Here is a 27,501-nt window from a genome sequence, read left to right as displayed (position 1 = left end):
ACGGGAGAGTAGGAACCTTGTGTGGGCTGCAGAGGGTCACCTGTCCTACAGGACGGTGAAGAGTTTGGTAAATAGGAATTCACTACTACTCATCTCCTATTCATTCTTTTGTCCAAATTTCTTTCAAATTTTATTCAAAACTAAAGATAGCTTTTGTTTCGAATTATAATAGGAGGCCGGGAACATCAGGTCGTTCTCGGGTTACACGACAGCGATGGAGCACTACGAGCGGCTGTCGGCGGAGGAGAGGGCCATGATCGAGCGCGGAGCGTTCGGTCCTTTGGTACAGGTCTGGAGGGATATCGTGAAGAGGAAGTTGCGGGCTAACCTTAGCCTGGTCCGTGCTTTCTTGGACCGATTCTGGGATACGACTTCCACGTTTCACCTGCCTTTCGGTGAGGTGGGAGTCACCTTGGAGGATTACGGCATGATTTCCAGTATGCCGTGCGGGACCGAGGAGGTGGTGTGGGCGGAGACTGCCATGAGGGTGGATTCGGCCGAGGCGAGGAGATTGATCGGCTGGAACTTGTCGCCGAAGGCTATTGCATTGTCGGGTTTGGTACCCAGTTCTTATGTTCGAGACTACTTTGCGGGGAAGACCCCGGCGCTGGTGACGATTGACGGGAGGGAGACGGCTCCTCCTCCCTGTACAGCCGAGCATAGGGCTCGTCTGTGGCTTTGGTGGTTCCTGTCTTCGATTTACCTCGGAGACAAGGGCGAGAGGCTGTCGACGAAGCTTCTTCCCTTTCTTTCTGACCTGAGTTCCCTAGGGCGCTGGGACTGGGTCACTGCTGGTTTTGCGGTCCTCATCCGCTTCATGAGGGCCATGGTTCGTCCGGAGTTGATGGAGAAGGGGACTTCTCCGTGTCTTTGTCGGACACGGACTCTTGTTGGAGGTATGAACCTTCCTTTAGGCCAAAGTAAATTCCTTTCTTTATCAAATCACGAAAGATCGTCATTGATTATTCTGCTTTACAGGCGTGGGTGTACTCCTACTTCCCGAGTCTCGCGCCCAAGAGGACGGAGCCGCTGGAGAGGGCCTATCCTGTGGTGAGGGATTGGGTGATGTGCCGGACGAAGAGCAAGCGTTCTTCTCACAACGTCTACCGGCGGGACGTGAACGCTCTTCAGCTGAGCAGCGTGAGTATCCCATTTGTATTCATTTATACTTCTTATACTTTGCCTTTAATTGATCATAGGAATGATCTTTGCCTTATTTTGTCATAGTGGGTGCCGGACCTTGGGCGAGTACGCCTGGAGCGCCTCCTTTCGTGGCCGAGGTCCTTCGACCTAGGAGCCCGAGCCGATCGCCGTTGAGGACGTCGATGGGTCTGTGTGGTACTTGGGCGAGCGTTTGGCTCGTCACGCTCGGGGACGCGTTGACGGTTCCCGTCGATCCTCCCAGGATGATGTTTAGGGAGCCTTCTGAGGCCGAGAGGGAGGCGGACTTTGGCAGTGGTGCCGCCGGCGACGACCTTCTTCTCGCTGGGCGAGGACTACTCGGCGTTCCTCTACGGGAGGTTGGCGTCGGCGGTAGTGGTGAGTATCTTTTACTTTTTCTTGATTTGATTTTGAGAATTACGACGAAAGATCATCGATTAATGAGAGCTATTTGTCTTTGCAGGAGGTCGAGGCGGCGGGCATCGAGCCCCCAGTGTACCCCGAGACCCTCGAGTACACTGACGCGACCGGAAGGACGACGATCTCCGAGCTGCGTGACTTTGACGTAGCTGTGACGGATGCTGGCCTAGATGACTTGCAGCATCTGATCCGGAGGGTGAGCCTCTAGCTTGTATAACTTTCGTGTAGGAACACATTTGATTGAGTTTGTTCAATTTGCTGAGAATTTCTTTTTGAAAATGCAGGTCGTGCCGTCCCGGTTCGTGGCATTATGGAGGGTGGCCAACCGGCTGCGAGCTACTGCCGTCGAGGCACTCGTCGGTGGTCGAGGTCGTCAGGTATGAACCTTACACCTATTTCTTTTTTGATTTTTGATTTCCAATTTTGCTTGAATCGATTGACATGAGCCAATTTATTGCTGTTTACAGGGCGACCGTGAGCTGGAGCGAGAGTTGACCCAGTCTCGGGAGGAGACAGCTCGCGTGTTGAGGGAGCTCGAGGTTCGGGATGCCGAGATCGCCGCTCTCTTGGCGAGGGTTGCAGAGTTGGAGGGCGCCCAGCAGTAGTTTTGTGTAGTTTTGTAGACTCGTACATTTGGACATTTGATTTTGAACGTTTTGGACTTTGTTTGGGGCGCAAGCCCCCAGTTTGCTTGTACATTTGCTTTGTTTGGCGTATATACGACAGCCTGAGTGCCTTTGCTGCTGAGTTGTGTTGTTTGTATCTGCAGGTTAGTTCCGAATAGGTTTGGTAGATAACGGTTTACGCCGTCATGCTGCCGAAATTCACATAGAAATCATGCAAAACATACATTTTTATATACATATGGCCTTAATTAGCGCACAATGAGACTCAAAAGAACACAAAAATGCAAAAATTTTGCCGGAAATGACCGGACGGTAGGGAGGGTTACCCCCTAAAAAAAAAAAAGAAAAAGATAAATCTATAAGTTAGAAAATGTAGAAGTGAAATGCTGAAATTCGTTAAAAATGAAAACAAATGAAAATTATTTCCCAAAACGAAAATGAATGAAAATTATTTCCTAAAAAATAAAAGAAAATTATTTCCTATAAAAGAAAATGAATTAAGTGTGATGAAATGGCGAAGGTGTCGACGTCGCCTCGAAATGCGTGCCCGCGAATTTAGGAAACCTGAAACATGGTAAACTTCTCGTATTTACCAAAATGAAACCCTGTAGGAATAGAAAATCTTCCATCTCTTCTTCGTTCTGGCGGATTTTTGGAAACAGCAATTCACATAAATCTTCCGTCTCTTCTTCGTTCTGGTGGATTTTTGGAAACAGTAATTAGTATAAATAGAAGCGTCGATGGAGCTTTAATTCACATAAATCTTCCGTCTCTTCTTCGTCTATTCACATAAAACTCTCAAAATAAATCTTCAAAAGAAAATTTTCATTATGAATACTTTGGAGATCCGCTTGAAGGAATGGACCAACGAATTTTCGAATATGGAGAAGCATGACATGGGTGCTTATAACCTTGGGTCTTTGTTGAGTTTGAAACTCATCAAGGTTGTAAAACCGTTCTTGGATGCTTGCCTTGACTATTGGGACCCGAATTATCATGTTTTCGCGTTCCCAGGAGGTGACATTTGCCCATTTCCTGAAGAAATTGCTGCTATTGGTGGGTGGGACCCCGAACATTTACCTGCCATTCCTTCCACTTCACAAGGGTATAAGAGCAAATTTAGAGACTTGCTTGGACTGACCAGACTTGAGGTGGATCGTCTAGTTACCCCGAAAGGCGTGAGACTGTTGGATTTTGTGGACCGATTCATCAACAGGGCCGACCCTACTGTTTCTCATGTTGCTAGGAGGAGGGCATTTGGCTTTTGTTTGTTGCATGTGTATGTCTTCCAAGGACACATTGATGAAGACTTGAGAGGTGATCCCCGTCTTTTGGGCCTTATTGAGCAAATGGAGCTGCGCAGGAGCCCAGCTTGCTTATGCTTAGGAGAGATTATTTTGGGTTTGGATAATAGGAAATCCAACCGCGATCTGCCGTTCTTGGGGAGTCCCGTTATTTTGCAGGTAAAAGTCATCTTTTTTTTTTCGTTTTTTTTTTTTCGTTTTTTTTTTTCGTTTTTTTTTTGATGTCTAATACCTGCTTTTGGTAGGTTTGGCTTATGGAACGGCTCCGATTGATCGAGCCCCCAGTTCATGCACTTTCCTATCATGCTCGTTCAATTGCGATGAGGACGCGGTTGTACATGGTGGACTTTACCCGGGTCTGCGATTATTGGAAGAACAAGCTGAAGAATGATGATGGTCCGTTGATTAGGTGGGTTGTACCGTGGTGGTACCTCAAGTCCGTCACTGGAGTGTCTTCTTTGGACCCCACTAGGTCGGTGCGCATTCCTGGATTGGAGTTTATGGTGTGCATCTTCCCGGAAAGGCTGATGAGGCAAGTTGGGCTGAAGCAGACGATCCCGAGGCTTGACACCGTCCCGCAGACTGCTATGGCGCTTACTACAGAGAGCCGAAGAGAGTGGGCTATCAAATGGGCCCAAAGGAACATGTGGTTCTTGAATTTCTCCGCCAATGCTTTATGGGTGTCGGATTCTTATCTGAGGTGGAGAAAGGCTGCAACTCCGGAAGAGCGCGAGAAATTGAGGAAGCGCGAGCCTATCGACTACAAGGTGCGCGAGGGAGAGAAAGAGAAGGAGAAGCATCTGACATAGGGAGAAGAAGAAGCCGGGTTTCAAGTTGTTCATCCTTCGAAGAAATCCAAGACTATTCCTGTCGCAGAGATGGTGATTGGCAAGAATGGAAAAGCTAGACCTCGAGAAAGACCGTTGGTAATTAGGTCCGAAGTGGCGCAAGAGCGTCCGGCTCGAGGTCGTGATAAGAAATATGACAAAAATGACAAGGGCAAGGGGAAGATGGAGGAATAGCCCGAGTCTTTATTTATTATTTGATTATTATTATTATTATTGTTGTAATAAAAAGGAGGGATTTTTAGAATCCTAGCCTATTCTATTTTTACTATGTAGCGTACTATTATTATTTAGGAAATGAATGAAATAAAAAGGTTAAGTGGTTATGAAACCGTTGTGATTTTCTATTTATTATTCTTGTCGAATTTCAAATGCGATGCAAATGTCCTTCTATTTACATTTTAGATAAAATGGGTTGAATCCCGTGAAGGATTGCCTACGTATTCACTTAAAAAGCGAAATCAAACCCTTGCGCGTAGTTCGAGTAAATGTAAAAGAATAATTGTTCGGAGCAAGAGTTTGTAATGAACATAGAAAATAAGCATGAGCTTTTGCTTACTCTGGAGGTGCGAATTTAGTTTATTTGATGATATGAAGATGACAAACTTGTCAAAATGCAAGAGCACAGTGACATTAGCTTATTTCAGCTGGGCCAGGGGCCGTTTATTTAGTGCCACAAGAGCGACACGTGGGTTTACGCGAGGCGCGTCTTTTGTTCCTATTCTAGGCATAGTACCGTTTCAGTTGGTCAAGGTTTGTGGGGTTTGAAAACTCATTTCCATCTAGGTCTGTGATTCTAACCGCACCCCCTGGGAGTATGGATTTGACTAGAAATGGTCCGGCCCAATTAGGTTTGAATTTTCCCCTTGGGTCGACAGGTAAAAGAGCTCTAACCGATTTGAGTACTAAGTCTCCTTCTTTGATGTTCCTTGGCCTAACCCTTTTGTTGAAAGCTCGTTTGATACGTGCTTGATATGTTTGGACATTATGTAAGGCGCGTAGCCTACGTTCATCCAGGAGGATGAGTTCTTCATATCTATCCCTTTTCCAATCGACACGGGATTTGACTTTCTAGCAAAATACGCAAGGATGGTATTTCTAGCTCGATGGGCTGCATGTCGACTTCCATGCCGTAGGTCAAATAGAGAGGAGTAGCCCCAGTGGGCGTCCTGACAGATGTACGATACCCCCATAAAGCGAAGGGTATCTTGCTTGGCCAATCTCTATAGTTGTCAATCATTTTCTTGAGGATTGTGACAACATTCTTGTTTGCCGCCTCCACCGCGCCGTTAGTCTGTGGTCTATAGGGCGAAGAGTGGTGATGCTTAATCTTGTATTTGGCTAGCAATTGCTCGGTTTTGGCTTGGAAATGTGACCCGTTATCGCTAATGATCTCATGTGGGCAACCATATCGACAGATGATGTTGTTTTCTATGAATTTTGCCACATTTTTAGCCGTAAGACCAGTGTAGGAAGCCGCTTCTACCCATTTGGTAAAATAGTCGATTGCCACTAGAATGAAACAGTGACCTCCTATTCCGGCTGGGGTTATCTTCCCGATTATGTCAATTCTCCATGCAGAAAATGGCCAAGGAGATGTCATTGTATAGAGCAATGAAGGATGGACATGTTGCACGTTCCCGAAAATTTGACAATTATGGCAATGTCTTACGTATTTGATGCAATCGGATTCCATTGTGGTCCAATAATATCCCAGACGTGTGATTTTCTTTGCCATCATAGGCCCACTCATGTGAGGACCGCATTCTCCGTCGTGGACTACTTCCATCACCCTTCGTGCCTGTGAATGATCGAGGCAACGTAGGACTACACCAAGAGGTGTTCTTTTGTATAATTCTCCTTGCATGAGAATGTATTGGGAAGCTAATAGGCGTATGGCACGTTGTCCCCTCTTGTCCATATCCGGTGGATAGGTACCATTAAGCTTAAAATTCAGGATTGCTTGGAACCAGGGCTCCTGTGCGATTTCCTCTTCATCGATTATTTGGTGGACATAAGCCGGCTCTGACCGTCGTTCGATGCACAAAGGCATTTCCATCATGTGATCTGGCATATTTATCAAAGATGCAAGTTTCGCAAGAGCGTCTGCAAATTGATTTTCCTCCCGAGGTAGGTGTAGGTAGGTTACGTGATCAAAGAATTGAGCGACTTGGTCTATCCTAGCCTGATAGGGTGCGAGGCTTTCGCTTCGGATTTTCCAAGATCCTGTAACTTGGTTAATTATCAGTGATGAATCTCCATGTACTCGGAGGTTTTTGATGCCTAAGCTTACTGCCGCTTGTAGCCAAATGAGACAGGCTTCATATTCTGCAGCATTGTTTGTCACCTCGAAGTCGAGTTTGACAGCAATTGGTGTATGCTCACCTTCAGGAGAAATGAGCAACACTCCTATTCCGAATCCTCTTAAGTTTGATGCTCCATCAAAGTATAGGTCCCAGGAGTCTACATCAGTTTGAAGTATATCCTCGTCGGGAAATGACCAAGTATCTATGGTTTATGCGTCATTGATAGGATTTTCTGCGAAGAATTCGGCGACGGCGCGACCTTTTATAACTTTCAGTGGCACATATTTAAAGTCGAATTCTGAGAGCATCAGAGTCCATCTTGCTAGGCGTCCGTTGAGGACGGGTTTCTCGAAGAGATATTTGACTGGATCCATTTTGGAGTATATTTTGACGGAGTAGCTAAGCATGTAATGGCGTAGCTTCTTCGTTGCCCACACAAGAGCGAGGCATGTCTTTTCGAGCTGTGAGTATTTGCACTCGTACTCCAAGAACTTCTTACTAAGGTAGTAGATAGCTCTTTCTTCACTTCCTACAGTTTGAGCCAGCATGGCACCCATGGCCGTTTCGGTTACTGTGAGATATAAACCAAGAGGTTGATCTCGTTGTGGCGGCATGAGCACTGGTGGTTTAGCCAATATTTCTTTGATTTGGTCAAACACCTTTTGGCAATCGTCATCCCACATGGTGTGGTCTGTTTTCTTGAGTTTCTTGAAGATAGGCTCACAAATCATCGTAAGTTTCAATATGAATCGACTTATGTACTGTACTTTTCCCAGGAATCCTCTGACCTCTTTTTCTGTTTGAGGTTGTGGCATTTCGATCAGAGCTTTGATTTTGGAAGGATCTATTTCTATACCCCGTTGGCTAACAACGTATCCTAGGAGTTTGCCAGATGTTACCCCAAATGTGCATTTCTGAGGATTGAGCCTCATGTTGTACTTTCGTAGCCTTGCGAAGAACTTGCGAAGGTTCGCAATATGTCCCTCTCTTTCCTTGGATTTGACGATCATGTCATCTACGTATACCTCAACTTCTTTGTGCATCATGTCATGTAGGAGTGTAGTTGCGGTGCGTTGGTACGTAGCTCCGGCGTTGATCAATCCGAACGACATTACCGTATAGCAATAGGTTCCCCATTGGGTGACAAATGCGGTCTTATGCATATCTTCCATGGCCATCTTGATCTGGTTATAACCCGCATATCCATCCATGAAGGATAGTAATGCGTGGTCGGCAGTATTGTCCACTAATATGTCAATGTGAGGTAGAGGAAAGTCATCTTTTGGACTTGCTTTGTTCAAATCCCTAAAGTCGACGCAAACACGGATTCTTCCATCCTTTTTGGGTACGGGTACTATGTTAGCTACCCAGTCAGAATAATCGAAAACTTTGATGAACCCGGCTTTAAATTGCTTGTCAACTTCTTCCTTAATCTTTAGAGCCCATTCTGTTCTCATTCGTCGAAGCTTTTGTTTCACAGGTTTGAAACCTGGCTTAATCGGAATCCTATGTTCAGCGATATCCCTGTCGATCCCTGGCATGTCTTTGTAGGACCAAGCGAAAACGTCTTTGAATTCATTTAGGAGGTCTATGAAGTCGGCCCTTTCGGTAGAGCTCAAGGTAGTCCCTATCCTAAGTTCTTGTGGTTCTAGTTCGGTTCCTACATTGATAGGTTCGGTGTCCTCTATTACTGGTCCCCCTTCCCCTTCCTGTAGTATTTCTTTGGCTACGTAGGGAGGTATTTCGATTGAGTCTGGGTCTTGGTCATCCTCAGTATCATCATAAACAGAATTGCACTCAAGATAACACAAAGAGTAAGCAGAACCTGATTTATTCATATTAAAATTTGAGTAAAGTTGAAACAAAGAAGCCAACTGATCCATGGTCAGTGGTGGCAAAGGGACAGTGGTTGGGGCATTTCCCAAACTACTGTAACTACTTGAGGCTAAGCTAGGAGAAACGAAGGGAGTGGGGATGACGACAGGAGTAGACTCTCTAATGACTTCTCTAGACTCCGACTCTGACTCCGACTCCGACTCGAACTCATCGTCTTCTGGTTCTCCTTTGAACATCTCTCCTTCTCCAGTGGTGAGCTTAAAGAGTCTTCCTTGATTGTTGGTCCATTTGATTGATTTTCTCCATCCTTTCTGCTGTCTTGCGTCGGTTTCTGTGATCAACGCGGTGGGGTTGAAGCGATCGTCTTGAAGTATCATGGTAATGATCTCATCCTGCGCGGCCCTAATGAATCGATCTTCTCCAAACAATAGGCTAACAGCTTGTTCGTCTAAGCAAGGTGCTTGACGGGTTTTGACGGTAGGAACCGTTTCCGGAGGGATGAAGTAGCAATCGTGAAAGATCTCGATTCCGGCTAACTTCCTCTCGAGATAATGCCAAGGTTCGGGAAATCCATGAAAGAGCTCTGAACTTCCTTCTTGAACAAAGTACCCATTTAAAGTAGGGAGATATGGCCTCATTTGGACTCCTACGTGCTTGCGGTTTTGGACTTGGGCGAGCATTTCGAGAACCTCCTCTTTTGTAGGTTTGTACCCTAGTCCAAGTGGTATCCTTGTCGAGTTGCCTTCCTTGTATGGTGCGAAGGTATTCTTCCGGATAGGGTTCAAAGGCATTCCAGGGAAGTATCCCTGGGATTTGAGTATGTGGTTGACCACCAAGTTAGAGTAGGGATTATAGTATAATGGTGCCAACTCACTTTCTATGACGCTTACACTTTGGAAGCCTCCAAGTTCGTATACGGGATCCGCAAAGACTTGGTTGTTCGACTGTTTTTCGATTATTGCCTTGATGGGTGATGAAGTGATCGTCACTACTTTGCCATTTAGTGGGATCTTGATCTTTTGGTGAAGGGTGGATGTTACCGCTTTGGAAGCATGAATCCAAGGCCTTCCTAGAAGTATGTTGAATGAAGCTTCAATGTTCACTATTTGGAAGTTAACCTTTCGTTCGATTGGTCCCGTGGCTATGGTTAGGTTAACAAGTCCTACTACCTTTCGTCGTGTACCGTCATATGCACGCACACCTTGATTGGTAGGGGTCCAATCCGACTCTTTCATGCCTAGCTTGTATGCCGTTTTGAGGGGTATGACGTTGACTGCGGAGCCATCATCCACCAAGGTCATTGGTACATTCTTCTTTAGACAAACGACAGTGATGTATAGAGCAAGGTTGTGACTAGCGCCAAAAGGTGGCAAATCTTCGTCCGAGAAAGTAATAGGATTACTTAGCTTTGGTGATTCTTGGAAGACCAAGTTGACTACATCTTCAGGAGTGGAGTTATGTGCTACATTTAGCTTGGCCAGAGCTTACAGTAAAGCTTGGCGATGTGGGAATGAGCTTGCTACTAGTTGCCAGACTGAAAGATCAGCCTTTGTTTTCTGTAATTGCTTGAGCAAATGATCAGTGGGGTCATCTTCGTTGTCATTTGGTGTGATGACGTTGGTTGGACCGTTTTGAGTAGTGCTTTGATATGGGCGACCCGAACGAGTTAGGTGGTCCACATCTTGGTCTTCACTATTTTGGACTATCTCTTTGACTAGGGAGTTTTCAATGAGATACTCGTCCTCATCGTCATCGGCCCAAACCCCATTGACTACAGCTAGTTCCCTCATTCTCATGATATCACTTTCTAGTCGTATGATTCGATCGACTAGTTTATCAACCACGGTGATTATTTCTTGCATAGTGGCATTTTGAGAGAAGATCAATGGTACACGTTCTTCGGGTATTGCGTTGGGATTGCGTAAAGTTGTTACCATGTTTTCTAGCTCCCAAACTTGTCTATCTACACTCCTTGCCCATGTGATGAAGTCGGAAATGGTAGGGGAGATAGTAGAGTAGAGTCCCTCTTTCTCGATTGCATGAATTTCATTTTCGATGGGAGAAATGAGGTGTGAGCAATCTAAGGTAGATTCATCACTTGTGATCACTAGAACTCCAAGAGGATTCTGAGTGTTGTTGGGCTTACCTCCCGGTGGTATTGGGAGTCGACCATCTTCAATCATGTCTTGAAGCACGTTTTTCAACTTGTAGCATTTTTCTGTGTCGTGCCCCTTGCCCCTATGGTATTCACAGTACGAGTTCTCGTCCCAGAACTTGGACTTCCTTTCGGGTTCGGGAGTAGGTCCAATGGGTTGGAGTTTACCTTGCTTCATTAACCTTTTTAGAGCGTTGGAGTAAGTATCCCCAAGGTTTGTGAATTTCCTTGGTGGGGTAGTTTTCTTGGATGGCTCGAGAAGGTTAACTTCATCGGTCTTGCTAGTAGAGCCGTATGAACGACTTGTGGACCCTTGATATCCTCGACCTACCGTTTTGGACAAGAGTCCTTTACGGATGTCATCTTCAATTCGTGTCCCTAATACGATTAAGTCCTTGAAAGTCTTGATGTTTTGATATCTCAAATGATTGGCATAGATGGGTTTGAGATTATCCACAAACTTTTCCACAAGAGTAGCCTCATCCGGGCGTTCAACTAGTTGAGTGCTAGTCTTCCTCCACCTACTTAGGAAGTCGGTGAATCCTTCTTTGTCATTTTGGGTAAGAACCTCTAGAGTACGCATGTTGACTTGGATCTCGGCATTATCCGCGTATTGCTTAGAGAATTCGATTGCGGCGTCTTCCCAAGTAGCGACTTTCTTGTGATCTAAAGTGTAGAACCATTGCTTCGGGATGGTGTCAAGAGATGAAGGAAAGATCCTTAAGAAAATCTCGGGTTTGATGCCTTTGATAGACATGTAATATTTGAAGGCACGGATGTGGTTCAAAGGGTTCTCGTGTCCTTTGAACTTAGGGAAATCCGTCATGTTAAAGTTAGTTGGCAATTTGGAATTGACGGCTTCATACTTGCGATTGTTCTCCCTATAAATGTCATCACCCTTAAGGTACATCAATTGCTCCTCTAGGTATTGAAGTCTTTTCTCAGCTGCAGTTGTCCCCATGAGAGGGTTTTCGTCCCTAGATTCATCATCGGAGTTACGTAGTACTTCACTTTCATGAGGAGGCAACCTTCCCTCCACGGAAAAGATACGGCCCTCGATAAGCTCAAGGCGGTCATATGTTTGTTCTTGGGTAATTTTCATTTGGGCTAGCGCGGCGAGGATTCGATCATTACCGTCTTGAAGTTGGTGGAGATTCGTTTCATCACTTGATCCGGGCATCTTGGAAACTGGATAAGAGATCGGCGACGAATCAAAACACGATCGACCATTCTAACACACTTGCTAAAAGCTTTGACTCGTAAAGTGGGTGTGTGCCACTTGTGTTGAGTGAGTTTTGAAGAAAGACAAGGTCTTTGAAAATGTGTGTCCTAGTCAACTATAGTGTAGTTGTAGGAGTGGACTCGAAGTGAGGTTTTGAAATAGGCTTGTAGCCCGAATTTGGACGCGACAAACGGACAGAGTTTTGACCGGATTTTGCGCTAATTAAGAGCCTATTTCGAAATTCCTGTTTGAAAAGAGGGTTTTGATCTTTTGAAAAAATCGTCATGGTTTTGTTTAGAAATGGTGATCACGTAAGGTATACATATTTATACAAGCATTATAACGGGATGCTGAGTGCATTTAAAAGGGATTTGGTTTAAAAGGTGGGTTGCCATACCGAACCATCAAACCCGAAGTCTGTGGAGAGGCTCGTGCCGAACAAGAGTAAGGCCGATTCCTAGTCCATTTCCTCAAGTAGTGAAGGTCCTTGATACAAACAAGAGTAAGCATCATGGTATGGATGACGTCAATCGCTATTCATCCTTAGGCCCAAATAAGAATTAGGACCGTTTAAATGGGACGACTGGTCGAATGGGTTGGGTTGGGCCTAGGAAGGCCGAATAAACGATCTAGGAAGACCGAGTTATGAAAACCGACAATTGTCTTGTACAAACTATTCCCTAACCTCGTTCAAGTTTCACCCTTGCTACACGTAAGTGTATTATCCCCAGCGGAGTCGCCAAACTGTGGACAGCGGGCCGCCCACGGGGGCGCTTGGTGAAAACGAAACAAGCGTTTGCATTTTTGTATGGAGTCGCCACCAATTTTTATGGGAAATTGGAACCGTTCGAATACCTCGTGTCATGTCAAGACACAAAGTAGTGACATGAACACTAAGCAATCGTTACCCTTAGCATTCTATGTCTAGAATGACTCTCGTGGATGCCAATGAACACGGGTGTTCACAGATATCTGGAGTAAGGGGTGAGGGTACGTATTAGGAAGCTCTTTTGATCGAACACCTAATCCCGCCCGCCTCGATAGCGGCCTCTACTAATGATTAGGGAAGTTATTCGTACTTGATATATCGTCGGCTATATGCATGCAATGCAACATTCAAGTTTTAATCCTAGCATGTGAGAATTAATACTAAGTCGGTTGACACGTAATTAGCAAACAATTGGGTCGAAGTAGGATTTAATGTTGATTTACATGTGAAAACATACAAATGATACAAGGAATAGTGAATAAAATAATAAGAAATTACAATAATGGAAATTACATTAATTACATTGGAATAGGTGATTTATGTCGAAAATACCTTTAAAACGGATGATTTGAGAAAAAGAAATAAAAGAAAGAATCAAATAAACTAACGAACAGATCAGAAGGTGATAATACGATAATAGTTAGTTAATACGTAAAATAATTAAACTATGTCAAAGCAGAAATGGAGTTCAGGGACAGAACTCAGCCAGGAACAGCAGCAGAGTAAATCCTTTAGAATAGCGCAGCAGACATTTGCGTCTGTTCCTTGGCTCAGTTCTGGCTGTGAAGCCGTAATTGCAAGCCGTTAATGTTAATTGGTGATTTTAATGATCGATTGATGATATTTACTCGGATGAAAGTGATTAGCATGTTATTTAACATATGAATGGGTCGTGAAAACAGCAAAACATGGATGAGATGGGTACAAACGAATTATTACATGTTGGAATAATGATAGAAGTGGAAAATATTAATGAGTCCTATGAATTAAATCAGTTAACAAAGTTAGATATTATGGATTAATGACGAATATGCAATGAATACAACAAAAGACAGATGAAACTGTATCAAAGACGAATTCCAGAAACTCAATATGAACAAATTGAATCTCTACAACCCGGAATGAACTTAATGACGAAAACCCGCAAATATTGGATTATAAGGGATTTAAGTCGGATTTATGATGATTAAAACATGTTAATGACGGTGATTATAAATATACATGTGAATTATTATGATATTAAGACGAAGAATTAACAGACGAAGCAAACAAAGGAAAGAATTTGAACACGAATTACAGAGGACAAACGAAGAAGAAAGGAAGCAGGAATTGCGGCAGCCTCACGAAGAGGCGCAGCAGGAACTGCGCTCCTTCGAAGAGGCGCAGCAGTTGCTGCGTCCTTTCTCGACGGTTATCTACTGGAAATCCGTAAAAAGAGGTTTTAACAAAAGGTTTTAGAAATCGGTTTTAATGATATTTTCGACATAAACCTTACAATAATGATACGAAAAGTAAAATACAATAAATAAAAGAGGAATTTACACCCTCAGACTTACATGTTGACGAAACGAGAAGGACTAAGATATCGATTAGTGATGCTCGACGCGAATGCAAAGAAAGTGCCCTCGTAAGAGGAAAACGATTAGTTAATTAAGTTGATTGATGTGTAGTTGGTCAAATTGGTCGGTCATGCAACGGAGAGGCTGGTACCCGGAAAGATCCGAGCTTACGTGGTCGAAAGTTCAAGCACGTAGGCGCCAATAAGTAAGAACAAAGTCTAGAATGCAAAGGGAGAAGAGAAGGGCGGACACTCGCGTGAGAAATATGAGGAGCGAAGGCTCCTATTTATACTAATCACGTGAAGGAATTAGGGTTTCGGAGACTCTTTGGAAGTGAATCTCGGAAAGATATGAAAAAGATACGAGAAACATGCAGAAAAGGGCCTGGGAAGAGGCGCAGCAGCCACTGCGTCTCTTGGAAGAGGCGCAGCACCTGCCGCGTCTATTCCCAGGAGGTTTCCTCCTGCTGAAGAAAGATTTCCGCGTTTGAGTTATGGTAGGACGGAAATAATTCGATTTCCTTAATATCTTATATGAATATTACGGGATTTTATTTGCCAAAAGATAAAATTTGTGCAATATGGAATAGAAATATCTGGAACATTCCAGAATCATTCTGACTCGGGATTTAACGGTTATCAGAAAATGGAGACGGTTTTAGGCCCGGACTCCGAATGTACTCTAATTACTGCCAAAACGACCGTATCGGGACGTAGATGACAACCATGAGGTAGATATTAATATTTGAGCAATCACTTGACGATAATCTTACGAATTGTCACAAATCGTTCCGCGTATCAAACATGCGGCCCAATCATCACCGGGTGGTTTGCGGGAGGTGCAGAAATGAGGTATCTACAGGTTCTTGTGACGATGGGGTTTGATGGTGGGTGGATACAAAGGGTCATGGAGTGTGTATCCATGGTGACCTTCTCAGTGCTGATTAATGGGGTCCCTTCGGAGGAGTTTAGACCATCTAGAGGGCTAAGACAAGGTGACCCGCTCTCTCTATATTTATTCATTATCTATGCGGAAGTTTTGTCCAATTCATTGAGGAGGGCAGTCGAGGATCAGTCGCTCTATGGTATTCGGGTTACTGCTAATGCTCCGCTTATCTCCCATCTCTTATTTGTCGATGACAGTATTTTCTTTGTCCGGGCAATCATGGGAGAATCGGAGGTGGTTAATAACATTCTGAGGGAGTATGAGACGGCTTCAGGACAACTCGTGAATCTCGACAAGACTACGGTTACTTTTAGTAGAGGAGTGTCGCAGACTCAACGAAGGGCTGTGGTCGAAAGGTTGGGGGTTGTGGAAGTGGATGAACATTCACGGTATCTGGGTTTGCCCAATGTTATTGGTCGCTCAAAAAAGGATATTACTGATATTCTTCGGGATAAGCTAAGCAAAAGATTACAAGGATGGCGCGGGAAATTGTTGTCTAGGGAGGTCCTTATAAAGGCTGTGGCCAATTCACTCCCTACCTATGTGATGCGTGTGTTTGAAATTCCGGCGAACTTTTGTGACGACCTTAGATCGATGGTATCACGTTTTTTGTGGGGCCATGGTGATGACAAGAAGGGTATGACGTGGGTGGCTTGGAGAAAATTGACACGGGCGAAGAGGGAAGGAGGACTGGGTTTTCGAGATTTTCGTTTATTCAACCTTGCATTGTTAGCGAAACAAGCATGGAGACTTGTCTCGTGTCCTGAAGGTCTATGGGCTCGAATCATGCAAGCTTGGTATTACTCGCAGGGGACTTTTATGAATGCTATTTTGGGACATAACCCCAGCTACACATGGAGAGGCATTTTAGAGGCAAGGGAGGTGCTCGAGAAAGGGTTGAGGAGAAGGATAGGCAATGAAAAGGATACGTTGATTTGGGGAGATGCGTGGATCCCGAAAACTCAGACGGGTAAGATTATTACCCCGTGTGCAGTGGGCAATGAAGCTATGACAGTGGCAGAGCTGATGAAACCGAATGGGGGTGGGTGGGATATGGTAAAAATTAACAACTTATTTTTGCCATTTGAGAGGGAAAGAGTTGTCAATATTCGGCTTAGTTCGAATAATTCGAATGATTTGTGGTATTGGGTGTTGGAAAAGGATGGCTTGTATACGGTGAAATCGGCATATAAATTGCTGGCGGGGGGAGCGATTGATATGGCGGAGGTGTCGTATTGGGAAAGGGAGAGGTGGCTATGGAATAGGATGTGGCAGGTTCCGGTTTGGCCCCGTGTTAAGCTTTTCTTCTAGCAGCTGTGTAATGAAGCCCTTGCGACTAAAGCAAACATTGCTACTTGTATCGGAGGTGAGTCTTCTTATTGCCCTTTGTGTCATATTTATCATGAGTCGAGTCTTCATCTTTTTCGTGAGTGTCGAGTTGCAGATTGGGTTTGGGAGGGTTTGAGACTGCTTGGAGAGGATGAGGGGGTACCGGATAGTGTTCGAGTGTGGATAGAGATGTTGTGGAAGAAGATGGAGAGGGAGAATTATAGTATGTTTATGATCGGATGTTGGGCGATTTGGGAACACCGGAACAAGGTAATATTTGAGGGAGCGGAGGTCGACCCTGAGAAGATCATTAAGAGGGTGCGGGATGTGGCTTGTGAGGATGCGGAATGGAGGGCTGCTGCTGTGAGTAAAGGAGTAGAAAAGGGGAGACGTGAGGGAGAAAGGGGAGGGGGAAGCGATGGAAGGAAGCTTGCGCCGGTTGGTTTTGTCAAGATTAACGTCGACGCAGGAGTGAAGGAGGGAGAAGGGGTCAGCACGGGGGCGGTGTGTAGGAATCGAAGAGGAGAAGTGGTTTGGGGTATGGCGGTGATGCATGAACAGAGCTGGGATTCTCATATAGCAGAAGCGGTTGCAGTGCTGGACGGTCTCCAAGAAGCTGTAGATAGAGGCAGGCGGGATGTGGTGCTGGAAAGCGACTGTCTGCAGGTTGTCGAGGTGTTGGAAGGCAAACGAAGTGGAAGGAGCGAGTTTTCCTTAATTATTGATGATATTCTTGCTTTATGTAGTTCTTTTAATTCGGTTATTTGGTCGCATACAAGTAGAATTAATAATTGTGTAGCTCATTCTTTAGCTCATGTTTTTCCTAGAATTATCGGTAAGACGGTCTGGACGGACAATCTACCACAGATCGTTAACAATGCTGTAGTTTTTGATATTTCATTAATATAGTGATACCCTTGTGGGTGTTTTCCTCAAAAAAAATGTGATGTAAACTGTGCTATTATCAATGAAAAGCTTACATTTTAGTATAATAATAATAATAATAATAATAATAATAATAATAATAATAATAATAATAATAATAATAATAATAATAATAATAATAATAATAATAATAATAATAATAATAAGAATAATAATAATAATAATAATAATAATAATAATATATTAGTAATATAAATGATAACATTAATAATAATAATATAATATATTAATAATAATAATAACTAAAAAAATAAATATGATAAGTATAATTGATATAATAATAATATAATTATTATAAATAATAACTATAAATATAAATATAATGAATAATACTACTACTACTACTACTAATAATAATATTAATAATAATAATAATAATAATAATAATAATAATAATAATAATAATAATAATAATAATAATAATAATAATAATAATAATAATAATAATAATAATAATAATAATAATAATAATAATAATAATAATAATAATAATAATAGGTCCAATAGTAATATATTAATATTATTGTTTCGGGTCAAACGATCGAGTCAGCGTTGTTCGAGTCTGGGTCGGGTCAACACGCTCCTTTCGGATATATGCTGGGTTGATACTCGGCTGCCTCAAGAGGTACCTAAATAGGTAGAGACGTCAAAAGATGACCCGACCCGAACCGACCGAAAATAACTCGGAAATGACCAGCACTTTTTAACCCGAAGACGACCCGATCCAATAATAACCCGCAGATTTAGGGTCAAGACCCGCTAAACCCGTTCGACAGGTCTATACACAGGCAACACACATGGCCTCGTAGGGTTACCAAGGGGGCCATCTCCGATTCCTAAGTGAATACAGTACTGGACGTATAACCGCGGCCTTGCTAGAGGCAGGGGTCTAAGAGCTCTCTTAAATGCTTGACTTGTCTTTACTTCTAAAGAGAAAAAAAATGTTACGTGAGATATCTCTTACATGAATCTTGCATGTGTCCCTTTGGAATATGACGCAGGCCCACGGGGTCGCTTGGGAAAACAAGCGTTTGCATTTGTGGAGTCGCCACCAATTTATTGTGGAAAATTGAAACCGTTCGAATACCTCGTGTCATGTCAAGACACAAAGTAGTAACATGAACACTAAGAACTCGTTACCCTTAGCATTCTATGTCTAGAATGACTCTCGTGGATGCCAAGGAACACGGATGTTCACAGAGATCTGGAGTAAGGGGTGAGGGTACGTATTAGGAAGCTTTTTTGGTCGAACACCTAATCCCGCCCGCCTCGATAGCGGCCTCTACTAATGATTATGGAAAATTATCTATACTTGATATGTTGTCGATTATATGCATGCAATGCAACATCCAATAAATTAATCATAACATGTGAGAGTTAACTAAGTCGGTGATGAAACATGTAATTTAGCATACAATAGAGTCGAAGTAGGATTTAAGGTTGATTACATATGATAGATAAAAGATATCCTAATGACCTAGCTAATGTACATTTAAATAGAAAAACTACTAAGTCCAACAACTAAAACAAGTTTACGGGCTAATTAAAGCTCACGCCTGCCAAAACCACTCGATCGAGTAATTTGAAACCACTCGATCGAGCATTCCTCCAAAATATCTACTCGACTGAGTAGAATTGTTACTCGATCGAGTAACCTCAATTTCCAGCACTTCTTGATCGAGTATAAAACTACTCGATCGACCAACTCCAGCTATAAAAACCACTCGATCGAGTGATAAAACAGCTCGATCGAGTAACCTTCCTTCAAATCAGCTCAAACTCGTGACCGACTGCCTCGTAGACCATTCCTTCACGCATCCCAATGCAATATCTCGCTCTGAAAAATCCCGTCTCCTCAAAATGCATGCAAAAAGGACGAAAATGGTACGATTCCACTCCTTTCGCGTTCATTTCTACAAAATGAACCAAAGTAGCCAATTCGGGGGGCAAAATGCAATATAAACAGTACGAAAGTACATAGAAATACGTGCTAAAATAGGCTAAAAAGACCATACAAAATGCACGTATCAAATCTCCCCAAACCGAACCTTTACTCGTCCTCAAGTAAACTAAAATGCAACTAATGGAACGGAAATGAAAACTCAGAGCTAGCTTAACTTGTCTACTTGAACCAATTTAATGCAACAGAAATTAACAGTTATAGCTAAGCAGTCAATACACAAACGAGTTATAAGCTGTTCAGAAATATAGCCAATCTATCGACCTTGCAAGACCAACAAAATCGGACTCTCACGTGGTCACTCTTCTCTCATGAAGCAAGGGTAAATGATATATGTAAAAGAGAGAAGGAGAAACAGTCACTCACCTAACTACGACCTACATAGCATGCATGCAACAAAAATGAAAGACGATTCAAGTACTAATGCACACACTCTAACCATTAATGTCCGTCACAACCGAGGGCTTACAAATGATATGGGAATAGTGACGTTCAGGTGAGAAAAGGCACAACAAGTTATGGTAAAGTGGAGGTAAAAGCGTCAAGCTAGTTCCGAACAGGACCATATAAGACCATTCGAATCTCAACTGACTGAAAAATAGAGTACAAGTGCCCTTCATTTGGCATACAACTCACTAATCTCATTAACAATCTCCTCAAAAATATGGAATAAAACGGAGGAGTGAGACCGTCACAAGGTAGAAAGTGAACACAGACGGACTCAAATGAATAACCAGCTCAAAATTTTTCATTTCCTTCTCTGGCTTCCATCACTGTACAAACGTGATTCAACTTCTTTTTTCAATTTTTCATTTTTTTTTCTTTTTCTTTTTTTTTTCTTTTCACGTTTTTTTTTTCAATTCTTTTTTTTCTTTTCTTTTTCTCCTTCCTCTATTTACACCAACTCCAATCATATACACACGGGCCAAACTGCAGACGGAAAAATATACCACGATAGACATACTAAACTAGCTTGACTAGGCAGGCTCAGTTTGGGCTGTAGCTAATGGGTCAAAAAGGCAAGTTTTGGCTTAAGTGGAGCTAAATGGGTGAAAAATATAAGGAAAAGGGAAAAATTTGCAAGCACCTCCCTGCATGTGACACCGAACACAAACCCGAATGTGGGAATTTGACAAGAAATCGAATGTCATAAAAGTGCAAAAATGATGAACATGCTATGCAAGGAGTACTACTCTCAATTCCTAATGAACTGGTCATGAATGTCACCAGTTATGGGCTCTAAACCTCAGAAATTGTAAAGTAGGTTGTCAATTTATAGGTCAAGTCTAAACAGTCAGCTATATTTGAACAAAAACTCGTAGACTATGCTGCGTACGACAAAGCTAATAACTATTAATAGAAGTGCAAGGTTCAAGTAAAATGACAAGTTATAGTGCAATATCATCACGGAAATCAACCGTTCCGACCCAACCTATATGCAAAAATAAACGTGAATTTTTTTGAATTTTTTTGAAATTTTCTAATTTGTTTTTTGAATTTTTTTGACTTTTAATGAAATAAATAAACATGAATTCAAAACAAATGCAAATGCAGACTCAAAAGGATGCAATACCCTCCCCAAATCAAAATGGACAACGCCCTCGTTGTCCTCCAGCATACACCAGCAGATATATACAAGGGAACGGGAATATACAACCAATAAAGAATGAAAAATAATAAAATAAAAAGGAGACAAAATAAATAAAAGATTGAGATGGACATACAAAACACGAACTTCCCCAAACCAGCCAGAAAACTAGGGAAGTGAGTAGACCAGCAGCTACTCGTCAGCCTCCTCGTCACTCTCACGCACGTCCTCCACCGTCACCGTGAAGTCCGGGTCTACCTCCTGCTCTCTCCTCCTCCTCTGCACAGCTCGAGCTCTCTCCGCCGTCGCCGCCGGGTCCTCGTCCTCCTCCTCCTCACTAGCAGACTCCGGGTACCCCTCAGCTGGGTACCGGTAAAAGGAAGGGTGTGGCCAACCCTCTAGGATCGGACGGTGTCGCCTCAAGTGGTACTCGTATAGAGGGAACAAAGTTAAAGCTATGTCCCGCTCCATATGAGCTTGTCTCTCTGCAATCTCAACTAACAAACCGTCACGACGCCCTTGGTCCATGACCGAGGACACCTCAAAGGGTGATGGATGTACAAAATTAGCTGGTAAGACCGGCTGTGTCTGTGTCTGGTCGACGGGTGCGGGAGTAGGAGTAGGAGTAGGTATCGGGGTAGGTGTGGCCGTGGAAGTCTGGCCACCCGTGGAAGGTGTGGATCTCTCTCCGGTCTCAAGTCTACGCCGCTTCTTAGCGGCGGGTAAAGTAGTAGGTCGGCGGACCTGGAGGTGATAGTCAGGTAGAGGTGGAAGTCGGGCGCCCCGTGCAACAGTAGGCAAAGGGGCTAGACGGGGGAGGGTGTCACAAGGAAGGTCCACGGACAAGGAACCGTCTATCTTCCAAGTCCGGTAGTCAGAAGTCAGCCAGGTCTGAGAGTGCATAGACGCTAGGCTCAGGTACCTATCTCCCTCTAGGTACGGCAAGTCACGAGGCCAGGCGGAGAAGAGGGAACGTGCAACAATGGTGGCTATGCCACCGCAGACAATAGATCTCGTGACCTTCTCCCCCTGGGCCTGGAAGTACTGGGCGGTCAAATAGGCGATGTTGAGGGTAAAAGGACCCTCGCAGTCAATGTTCAGGTAACCGCCTAAGATGGAGAGCTTTTTGTTGTTGATGTTGTTTGGCTTCCTTCGGCCAAAAATGGTACTCCCCATCAGTCTAAGAAAGTAACGGGCAGGGGGAAGGTGGACCTGAGCGAGCTTTAGCTCGGGAAAGGTGGTCTGGGCGAAGGTCCGCCAAAGCTGACGAATGACCTTCCTAGGGGCAGCAGTGTCGCCCGTAAAGGAAAGGCCAAGTCTGGTACCAAACTCCTCCAATGTCATCGAAAAAGTCCGGTTGAACAACCGGAAAGACATGGAAAGACTAGTGGGGACAGCGTCGTGTGCCCCGGAGGAGAAGGTGAAGGAGCTGAAGAACTCAAGGCTCATCTCCAGAAAGGTATGGCCACTCATAGTGATGAGTCCAGCCATCCCCGTGCTCCGTAAAAGCTCACAAACAGGCTCATAGAAACCGAGCCTCTCAAGTGCCGGACGGTTTAAGAATCGGGTAGAGAGAAACTCGCAGCCAACTAAGTTATAAAACCTCTTACGATGTACACCATTAACGAAAATTACCTGCGGGTACTCAGGGTGGGAGTCGAGGGAGTCGTCCCCTCGGACAGTGACCGTGCCAGAAGGAGTAACATAAGTACTAGGAGCTGGAGTAGCACGACCATGACCACGACCTTGGCCCCGGCCTCTAGAACCTGAGGTAGAAGACCGTCCAGTGACGGTACGAGGAACTAGGGCCGCCCGTAAAGCAGCTGCAACTGCGGGTGAGTCCGCCACAGGTGTGCTCACCGTGGCTGAAGTAGAAGTTGTGGATGCTGTGACCACCACTGAAGAAGAAAGACTAGCAGCAGTGCTAGCAATGGTGGTGGCTGTGACTGAGGTGGCAGCTGAAATAGGGCTAGAAGCAGTGAACACAGTACCGGCAGTAGAAACTAGAAAAACAGAGGTACTGGCAGGTGCGGAGACGGTAGTAGCAGCAGGGACTACCGTCTCAGACAGAGACAGGGACGGAGTGGCAGCAAAGCTCGAAGAGGGCATCGAGCTAGAATCCATCCTAAACAAATTGGGCAGGGGATTTGATAAGAAAACAGCAGCTAAACAGTATGAAAACAGCATGAAAATTCCCTAACAGTCGAAAAATTCGACCTACAGTCCACAAATCCCCAAAGTTTCCTCAAATATTCGAATGGTAATAGGTAAACAGCGATAGGGGAAGGGTAGCAGGCATCAATGGCAACAAATGAAGCAACAATTAAGGCGAATTAAGCATATGGCAGCAGCAAAACCCAGCTTACAATCGAAAATTTCGACTGTAAATACCCCTAATCACAAATTTCTCGCTAAAATCGAATTAAACATGCAAAAATCAATGAGGTACGGGAATTGATCATCAAGCAAGACAAATAGGGCTAACAATTACAATTATAGTCGAAAAAACTCGACCAAATAAGGGATTTCGAAACCCTAATCCTAATTCACTTCATAGAAAGCAAAATTAACGAAATTAAAATGCATAGAAGTGTAGGAATCACTTACTTGATGATTAGGAACCTAAAAATTGCAATTAATCGGCAAGAAACAAGCAACAAAGGCGATTTTAAGATCGAAAAATCGCGAACCTAATACCCTTAATAGACCGTGTAAAATAGCAATAATCAAGGGGAAAATAGAGGGCAATGGACGATTAATTAGCAAGGAGTAAAATGTAGGTGGCGGATTTGGTAAATGGGCAGGAAAAATGGAGGATTTTGGGGGTAATTTGATCGCAAATAAGGAAGGCTATCGAAAAATTTAGGGATAAAATGAAATAACAGAGAAAAAGAAGGAAGTTAAAGAAACTCCCTGCGTGTAATTTCCAATTTTACTCGATCGACTGGTTTAGAACTGCTCGATCGAGTTCTTCTTGTATTCATCTACTCGATCGAGTAAAAAGTTACTCGATCGAGAACTCCCCTTTTCAGCTTTTGTCGATCGAGTAATATGGAATCACTCGATCGAATAGATTCCACTCGATCGAGTACAAAAAGTACTCGATCGAACTCTTTTCCTCGTGTAAGCTCTTGAATTTGCGTATAATTCCCCAAACCTGCATAAAAACACTCGCAAAAAAAAAAATCCCAAAATACCAAAAATGAAAAGTAACATTCTATAGTCTCTAACTTATGCTAAAAATGTCTAAATTCTAATTGTCCTAATTAAAAGCAATAAATAACATTCAACGGAAAATTTAAAAATTGTTTATACAATTTGTTACACGGGGCATTTCCCCGCTCACTTCTCAAGGCAATTCAATAGCCCCTCGGAGGACTTCTGACTGGAGGACGTCATCTCAGCAACATTAATCGTCCTCTTCAATTTCCACGAGCTTGCATTTGATTCATTAGGAGGAGAATAGTTGACGTCCACGTACGCGCGAACTTTTCTCATCCTTACTCCTTTCACACCGGCTTTAACATCGTCACTCCCACTTTGACTAACGTTAATTGTACAATACCATTTGATAGCTCCTGCATTATTTTCATCTGTACCTGCAGCAAGGAAAACAGACGAACTTTCCTCCTTTTTGCTCTCAACCTGAGGCAGAGGGGTCACAATAGCAGCACAATACTCCAAATTCTCGTTTGGAGTGTCAATAGGAGGGTCAATAGAAGAAAGGGCATTGCAAGGCTGAGCTTGCATGGGAGCCCTTCGGAACTTAGACTGATGGAATATCAATTCCTCGTCCCCGACCTGAAAAGTCAATGTCTTGCCCCCGACGTCTATTGCTGCACGGGCAGTAAATAAAAATGGTCTCCCTAAAATAATAGGGATATGGGCATCTTCGGGGATGTCAAGTACAACGAAGTCAACGGGAATAAAGAACCTCCCGATCTTAACAGGTATGTCTTCTATGACACCTAGTGGCCGTGATATGCTACGGTCGGCCATCTGAACAGTCATGTTTGTGCAATTAAACTTGGTCAAACCAAGTCTCTTAGCCAGAGACAGCGTTAAGACACTCACGCTAGCGCCAAGATCGCATAACACGTTATCAATCAAATGGGTACCATTATGACACGGAATCGAAAAACTACCCGGGCCTGACTGTTTGGGAGGTAACTTATTCTGAACTAGGGTCGTCCCTACCTCGGTCAAAGCTACCGTCTCATGATCATTAATGTGCCTCTTACGCGATAAAATTTCTTTCATAAATTTAAGGTAAGAGGGTACCTGTGTCAGCAGTTCGGCGAATGGCACAGTGACTTGCAAGCTTTTCAGGAATTCGGCAAATTTGCCGAATTATTGATTAGCCTTAGTAGTTTGCAAACGCCTCGGGAAGGGCACCGTGATGGGTATCTCGAGTCCCTTGTTCCTCTCTTCCAACGTGTCAGCCGGATCAAGCTCTAAATCCTTCGAACGCTTTTTTCCTCTCGAACGAGGCCTTTCAGGCGATTTTTCACTCGATCGAGTTGTTCTTTATCTACACTACTCGTTCGACCAAAAATACCATTCGATCGAGCAGATTCTTCAGCAAATTCACTCGATCGAGTAGAAATTTCACTCGATCGAGTAAGATCTTTTTCCTGTTCACTCGATCGAGTGGGAATTTTACTCGATCGAGTCCTTTCTTCAGCAAAATCACTCGATCGACCCCCAGTAATCAGTCGATCGAGTACTTTCTTTGTCATCAGCTCCTTTTCTTCGACAAAACACTGTTCATCAGCAGTAATTACCTTCTTCGGGCCTGATTTCAACATGTCCGGTCCCTCATATGAACGACCGCTCCTCAAATTAATTAAATTCACCGTCTCATGTGGATTTTTATCAGCTTGTGACGGTAAATGACCTTGTTTCCTTGTGGACTGGTTCGCGGCTAACTGGGCAACTTGAGTTTCAAGTGCCTTGATAGATGCATCTTTTTGTTGATCACTCAGCTGCCACTGCTTTGTCAAAGACTGCAACATCGTCTTCAACTCACCTAGCTCACTTACTCCACCAGAAGATGATGCACCTTGATTAGGTGTAGGAAAGGAAGGAGGCTTCTGAAAGCCTTGTTGAATCTTATGTGGAGGGACATATGGTTGTTGTTGCTGCGGAGGATGGGTAGGATTGAGCACATTTTGACCCGTCCACCTCAAATTGGGATGGACTGCCCCTTGGTTGTTATAGTAAGAACCCCCTCCTTGCCTGTATTGTTGAAAAGCAAGGACTTGTTCCTTCTCCGTAAGACAGCCAACAACAGTATGACCGTCGTTGCTCCCACACCTCTCACATGTGACAGTCTCCCCTCTAGTAAGCAAATGGACTGTCTGAGGCTCCCCAGCAGAATGCAACTCTAAATTATCAAACCTAGCATTCATGGCTTCTAGCTGAGCCACAACTTGCTTATCGACTGCGTGAACTATTCTAATACCATCCATCGGGTTTCCATACTCAGCACAGTGGTTCGCCATTTCTTCAATAAGGGCCCATCCCTTATCATCGTCAGTGTTCTCTTGGAATCTTCCGTTAGATGATGTATCAAGCATGGCTCTGTGATCATCGTACAGCCCATTGTAGAACTGGTTGGACAGAAACCACGGGTCAAAACCATGGTGAGGAAGAGACCTCACCAACTTCTTGAAACGGGACCATGCTTCATAGAAAGTCTCATCAGGTGCCTGTTTGAAACTTGTGATCTTTGCCCTCAGCTGATTGGTGCGCTGTGGAGGGAAATATCTCTTATAAAAAGCAAGAGCAAGGGTCTCCCGTCTCGACCCCATGGCCGTACGGTCCAAATCAGTCAGCCACTCCCTGGCTGATTCAGTCAAAGAAAAAGGAAATAGAACCTCCTTAATCTTGTCTTGAGTTACCCCCTTTGTGGCGGGGATAGTAGAACAGTAGTCCGTAAACACCTCTATATGCTTCCTCGGATCTTCACCTGCCACACCTCTAAAGAGATTTCTCTTCACCAGATTGATATAGGAAGGTCGGATGTCAAATGTATTCCCATCTTCAGTCTGGAGATTGAAACCCTTTGGAATTGATGATGCTTTAGGCTCCGAGTGACTAGCAATGTTCGGCATCTTTACTGGTTGGCTTACAGAACTGGAAGTATCTTCTTCAAAAGATGGATTTTTTGCAAAAAGGAAATGATGAAGCTCTGGTTCGAAAGTACTCAAGTCTTCCTTTCGTGATTCTCTTTGCAGACGGAGTCTATGCCTGAACAGTCTCTCTGGCTCAGAATCAGCTGAAACTAACTCAAACCTGTCTGACCTGGGCATACACAACACTGAAAGAAAATAAATAAGAACTGCCTCAAGGAATAAAAATTCCCTGAGACGGATAAAATAAACGAAACAAAGACACATAGGGCAATTGCCTCCCCGGCAACGGCGCCAAAATTTGACAGAGTTGTCGTATACCTATCAAAAATAACTAACTAAACTAACTATATAGCTAGGGAAGTCAGGTCGATCTCCTCAGAGAGGCAAGATATCT

At 43.8% G+C, this 27,501-nt stretch overlaps 1 protein-coding gene and 1 non-coding gene across 2 annotated transcripts; both read left to right on the top strand.

The window, feature by feature from the left end:
* Positions 1 to 16,666: 16,666 nt before the first annotated feature.
* LOC141655553 (uncharacterized) lies at positions 16,667 to 17,386 on the top strand. The gene has a single exon (XM_074462628.1). The coding sequence runs from the start codon at positions 16,667 to 16,669 to the stop codon at positions 17,384 to 17,386; it is 720 nt and encodes a 239-aa protein (XP_074318729.1).
* Positions 17,387 to 26,607: 9,221 nt separating this feature from the next.
* LOC141658220 (small nucleolar RNA R71) lies at positions 26,608 to 26,713 on the top strand. Its single transcript, XR_012549118.1, has one exon. It is a non-coding gene; the product is annotated as a small nucleolar RNA R71 (small nucleolar RNA).
* The last annotated feature ends 788 nt before the right edge of the window (positions 26,714 to 27,501 follow it).

This window comes from Silene latifolia, chromosome 5 (assembly GCF_048544455.1).
Source record: "Silene latifolia isolate original U9 population chromosome 5, ASM4854445v1, whole genome shotgun sequence".
Classification (NCBI taxonomy): Eukaryota; Viridiplantae; Streptophyta; class Magnoliopsida; order Caryophyllales; family Caryophyllaceae; genus Silene; species Silene latifolia.
Note: the sequence above shows the minus strand (reverse complement) of the source record. Positions and strands in the feature narration are given on the sequence as shown.